The sequence below is a fragment of the Hemibagrus wyckioides genome, linkage group LG16 (assembly GCF_019097595.1).
Source record: "Hemibagrus wyckioides isolate EC202008001 linkage group LG16, SWU_Hwy_1.0, whole genome shotgun sequence".
NCBI lineage: Eukaryota > Metazoa > Chordata > Actinopteri > Siluriformes > Bagridae > Hemibagrus > Hemibagrus wyckioides.
The window spans coordinates 19084134-19089978 of NC_080725.1; the positions used below are offsets into that span (position 1 = coordinate 19084134).

General features: G+C 37.2%; 1 protein-coding gene across 1 annotated transcript; it reads right to left on the bottom strand.

Annotated features, from left to right (window-relative positions):
- Window positions 1-2022: 2022 nt before the first annotated feature.
- LOC131367093 (beta-microseminoprotein-like) lies at window positions 2023-5282 on the bottom strand. The gene is made up of 4 exons (XM_058412314.1): window positions 5134-5282; window positions 4585-4678; window positions 3968-4085; window positions 2023-2226 (listed from the first exon to the last, which is right to left on the bottom strand). The coding sequence occupies exons 1-4, from the start codon at window positions 5188-5190 to the stop codon at window positions 2115-2117; spliced, it is 381 nt and encodes a 126-aa protein (XP_058268297.1). The 5' UTR covers window positions 5191-5282; the 3' UTR covers window positions 2023-2114.
- Window positions 5283-5845: the final 563 nt, after the last annotated feature.

Below are 5845 nucleotides of genomic sequence, written 5' to 3' on the forward strand. Positions count from 1 at the left end.
GCGCAGGAGAGGACAGAGCCGGCTGTCCATTAACATCTGCAAAAAACTGCTGCAGATGTTCTATCAGAATGTTGTGGCGAGTGCCCTCTTCTATGCGGCAGTGTGCTGGGCAGGCAGCATCAAGAAGAAGGACCCCTCACATCTGGACAAGCTGGTTAGGAAGGCGGGCTCGATTGTGGGCTCAGAACTGGATAGTCTGACATCAGTGGCAGAGAGACAGGTGCTGAGCAGGCTCCTGTCCATCATTTACTTCATCCACTGTACAACATCACATCCAGACAGAGGAGTAGCTTCAGTGACAGGTTGCTGTCACTGCCCTGCTCCACTGACAGACTGAGGAGGTCGTTCCACCCCCATGCTATTTAACTCCACTGGGGTACAACAAACTATACACTACACACCATACCCTCCGGTTTACACAGAACTCTTCAATACACAGATTTGCACAGGACTCATAAACACGCACTTTTTGCACATACCCGGTTTTTGCACATCACCTCACTATGTCTGTACCTTTAAACTCTTGTTTTTTGCACAATACTTTATCTTATATTCCTTAAATATATTTTTTAACCCTCTGTACTTAGCATTTTTGTTATATTTATTTTATTATAGGTTATTTGTCATATATTTTATTATATTTTGTTATATTTGTATTATATTTTGTTATTTGCTATATTTTTTGTTATATTCTTTCTTATTGTATTTATTACCTACAGTATACTTGTGGATACTGCTGGAAGCTGCAAATTTCCCTTTGGGATGAATAAAGTATCTATCTATCTATCTATCTATCTATCTATCTATCTATCTATCTATCTATCTATTATATAGCATCAGTGCATTTTATATTTGGCATGTTTACGCTATAGGCAGCATGGTGGTTAGTGGTTAGCACGTTTGCCTCACATCTCTAGCGTCCTGGGTTTGAGTCTTGCTCCTGCTCACTGTGTGTGTGGAGTTTGCATGGTGGGTTTCCTTCCGCCATCCAAAGACATGCTTCTAGGCTGATTGGAGTCTCTAAATTGCCTGTAGTGTGTGATTGCATGAGTGAATGAGTGTGTGTGTGTGCTCTGCAATGGGTTGGCACTCCGTCCAGGGTGTATCCTGCCTAGATGCCCGATGATACCTGAGATCAGATAAGTCGTACAGACAATAAAATGAAATGACATGAAAAAATGTTTGATATTATCTGATGAATTTTCAGAGCCATCGTTAATGTTCTGGGATCAAGATAAAACCATGACTAAATAATCTGAACTGTGACAATAAAATAGACTTGTTCTCGGAACCAGACAGGACAAAGATCAAAAAGATCTAGAGGATGTGCAACAATTCACAGACACATTCTGTCCGTTGTAGGAAAGTATTTACGAGTTTAATTTAACTCCTAATTACCACCTCAGGTGCGTTCAAGTCATTTTGGTCGGAGTGAGATGGCGGTGAAACTTTCTCTTAATTAAGTACAAACTAAAACAGCTAGCATGTTTTTTTCGCTGTACTTAAAATGAATAAAATAAAGACAAATGTGCATTAGGTGTGTTTTGATTTTTGATTTTTTCTAAATTTCAGAACCCATATAAACTATATAAACTTCATTCATATATAGCAAATGTACAATGTTTTCTTACTGACACGCCCCCAACTCGGAAACTCGTAATATATAGAACATCCGACTCGTAAGTACGACTTTGTTGTGGCACTCATGTGCATTCAACTCAAAAATACAATCTTTCCGTCTCGACTTGACCGCACCAAGAGACCATAGAGGTTACATCAGGACAAATCCAAAACAAAGACACAAAACTGATAGCTAAACAAGGCAGGGGGAGGAGACTGAAATGAATCAAAACTGAATGTAAACAAAAGCATATGGAGAGAGACTGAAAGAAAATCACATGGCTCAGCACCATGAATAGGTGAATGCATTACAAATCGGTTGACCACAGGATGTCAAAGTGCATTTTCCCCTCCACAAATCATCTCCGGTCTCATCCAACCATTTTACAACTGCACAAAGGATTCAGCAACTGTTTCTTTATTTTTTTTTCTTTAACTCAGTAATGCTTTATTTGAAAAACACAGAGTGTGTATATTGTGATGTGTTTTTATTTTTATTTTCCAATAACGGAACATTTAACACTTGGGTCTATACTGGTTAATGTGTATGTACATGTTCGGAAATTATATGCCATGACGCAGCCTTTAGTCATGTGCGTTGGGAATCTGTAACAGAAATAGATGATGTATGAACATATTGCAAGCAAACAAGCAGACAAAAATACATCGGAAATAATACACAGGTCCTCATGTAATCAGTTTACAGTGTGTTCATTTAAAGTGGTTAATGAAATGAGCTGTGAATAAAATGCAGGAAACTCCTGAACCACAACTACACAAACAACCCATGTTTTACAATGTTTTTGTTTTTTTTTTTGTTTTTTTTTTTACAAGAGCTGTGATTATTCCAGAAATTAGCTATTTTATTGTCACAATGGAGAGGCTTAGATAAATACAAATTCATTTAGAGTTTCAATGAACATATCAGCAAACAGGATATCGTAGCAAAAGCCAGAATACAAAAACCAGGAAACGGAATTAAAAAAAAAAAAAAAAAAAAAGGATTGGTAAAGTCAGAGTGTGTTCACGGCTTAGTGTTTACTTCGCAAAAGGTTGTGTGAACGGATGTCTCTTGTTGGCAGCGAGCGTGTGGGTGGATGGAGTTGGAGTTCAAAGTCGGAGTTGACCTGACATTTACTTTTAAGATACTTCTTTGTATGATGTTAGCTATATTTAATATCTACTTCTATGGAACTGTGATCTAACTAATTATTTACTCACGCCACTGACACCTCCTTGGTGTAACATTTGCATTTGTGTAGGTACTTTTAGTCTAACATTTAAAATATCGAATCCTTTACAATACAGCATATATGTAACTTTCTGTATGTACTGTAACTCCTTTCCCCAGAGGCCAACAAATGGATTTTGCTCCTGTTTTTGTTGTGTCCATGTTGAGCACTGAATGTCTTTGTCATGTTCCACTCCACAGTGGTGGCTAATATGAAGCTCATATGAAAGTAGACAATCAGGACTTTGTTGTGTTTCATAAGTATTTCTGTTTTTCTGTCATACTAGAGGCGAAATATTCATGGAAAAGTTCCAAAAAACCTAAATTTTTTTCCACACAAATGTTCAAAGTAAACGTTGATATCAAACCCATTTCTGCTCTCTGAGACGCCCCGAGTGCTTGTTCATAAACATCTAAAATTTGAAGGTGTTTATCTTCTGTGTAAGGTTCTCCAACAGAGGGGGGGAAAAACACACGTCTTAAACACACTGAAAGCCAACAGACTCATTTTATATCAGACGCACAGCCAGAAAATCATTCATTCATTTCTGCTGATTGAAAATATCCCATAAGTCCATTTTCATCCCACCGGTGGACTGGAACACCAGTGTACAAGGGGCATTTCTTAAATTCCCACCAGTGTAATTTTCAATAACTTTCAAATAACAAGATATTACGTCCAATAAAATATAAGTACAGTTCAAATATTTGAATATTTAGATTGCATACAATTACTACTGTGATTATTATTCTTTAAACGATCTCTAGATGGAAGATATTCACTAGCCCTTGCCAGATTTCCTCTGCAGCTGACCCCTGTCTGACCGGCTGTGTTTGCGCACTGGATTTCCCGCATGATCCTGTTTACTCGTGTTGAAGGTTGGCGGATTGTTCTTGACTACGTCGAGCGGATTTGTGCTTTTGAACTGTTTGCTAATAAACGCCACGCTTGTGTTGGTACCCCTGTGTCGGAACTTTAGAGCGGCCCTCAGAGCAGCAGTTCAGGGATTTGAACAGGACCTCAGTAAATAACACAATGCTGCTTTTCCTGCTCTCGCTGTAATGATGGATGTTTGTGCGTTCGTATATTATGCACGTGTTGTGTTGGTTTGTTACCCGTCACAGCACTCCATGGACAAGGTTTTGCATGTGCACTTTTCGCATACGCTGTTCCTCCAGTTGGATCCGACAAGGTGCCAGGTTTTATCCGTTTTATCAATACAGTGACTCACACCTGGTGTAGAGAGAAACATATATCAATAGACAACAACACAGTGGGCACTGTGGCTCTGTGTGTCTGACTGTGTGTGTGTGTGTCTGTATATGCACCTGTCTGGATGTCTGTCTGTCTGGATGTCTGTGTGCTTGGGGGGAGCTGTGTCTGTGTATGCATGTGGAGGGATGCTATGGCCGTGTGTGTATATGTGTGTCTGTATATGCGTGTGTCTGTCTGTCTGTTTGACTGTCTTTTTGACCGTGTGCCTTTTTGTGTGTGTGTGTGTGAGATAGACAAAGAGATGGAGAGAGAGATTTCTGTGTGTTTAAGGGGGCTGTGCCTGTGTGAGTGTGTGTGTGTGTGTGTGTGTGAGTGTTTGTGTCTGTATAAGCATGTGTCTTTCTGTTAGTCTGTCTGTTTGACTGTGTGTGTATGTGTGTCTGTATATGCATGTGTCTATCCGACTGTCTGTGTGTGCAGCTCTGTGTGTGTGTGGTGTGTGTGTGTTTATATCTACCTAATCTCAATCTCTCTGACCAGCAGGCAGCATGGATCAGAGGAATAAGCACAAACAGGACAAAACCCACAAACGCTGCTCTCTTCAGCATGGACTTCAAAACAAAACAGCAAATGAGCAGATGGATTAGATAAAAAATCTCTCCCAGGTTCCTTTCACACTGACTTCTGTTCCATTTATTTTTCATGTTCACTCTATTTAATGTGTTAGAAATAAATGTTTTGAACTAAAATACATTTCAAAAGTTTATCCAGCTACAGTATCATCTTATAGAAAAAAATGAGAAAACATCGCAATATCTGGAATCAGGAAACATATACTATAAATAAAATATGACATTAATAAAATATATACTATAAAAATACTATAAATAAAACAAAAGCTATGAAAAAAGGAAAAATTCAGGAACTTGGCACTGATTATAATGCAACCGGTAAAGAATTCTCATACAATAAACACAAATGAAATATTTACTTAGAGAAGCATTAAAAGGACAAAACACAAATGAATTTGGGAATAAATTCTAATAATTAAGAAGATAAACCTCACCATTGTTCCAAGCAAGTAGAAATGTTCAAATGGTTTTAAATCCAAAACTAGCAACATATTATGTTGGTCAGAAAAAGTGCTGGGTCACTGACACACAGGAAACACAAAATAGCAGTTTGTGCCAAATTATATCCCTATGTGTAATACCAGAACTCCCAGTTTGATGCAAGAGGCAAAATCCAGAACACCAGACGCGGAGTATCAGTACTGTCAGTAATTTTACAGTAAAATGTCATTCTTTATCAGTATTTCACCATATAAAACATTTAATGATGGTAATGAAGATAGATCAGATAAGCGGTACAGACAATGAAATGAAATGAAAATAATAAAATAAATTAATAAGAAGAAGAAGAAACAAACAAAGGAAAGGCACCGCTTAGCAAGCTTCATACTCAATAAATATTTATTTAAAAAAGCAAAAAAAAAAAAAAAAAAAAACAGAAGGAAAGTTTATGATCATCATTCGAACTCATTCAACAACGTTAACAAAAAAAGAAAAAAGTTACTCAGTAAAAGTAAAAATTACTCAGTAAAAGTAATTAAAAAAATTCAATAAAATAAAATAAATAAATAAATAAATAAATAAATAAATAAATAAATAAAACAATGGAAAGGCACTGTCCAGCAAGTTTTATACTCAATAAATTTTTATTTAAAAAAAAACAAAAACAGAAGGACATTTCATACCTCATACCTTCTACTCATCAAC

What these genes read in the sequence shown, in the direction of transcription:
- LOC131367093 (XM_058412314.1), bottom strand. Translation starts at nt 5,190, where the DNA reads ATGTTGCTAGTTTTGGATTTAAAACCATTTGAACATTTCTACTTGCTT. An exon ending in GTCAGAGAGATTGAGATTAG is followed by an intron (nt 4,086 to 4,584) that starts GTAGATATAAAC and finishes TCTCTACACCAG; the next exon opens with GTGTGAGTCACTGTATTGAT. An exon ending in TCCATGGAGTGCTGTGACGG is followed by an intron (nt 2,227 to 3,967) that starts GTAACAAACCAA and finishes TTTCTGTTACAG; the next exon opens with ATTCCCAACGCACATGACTA.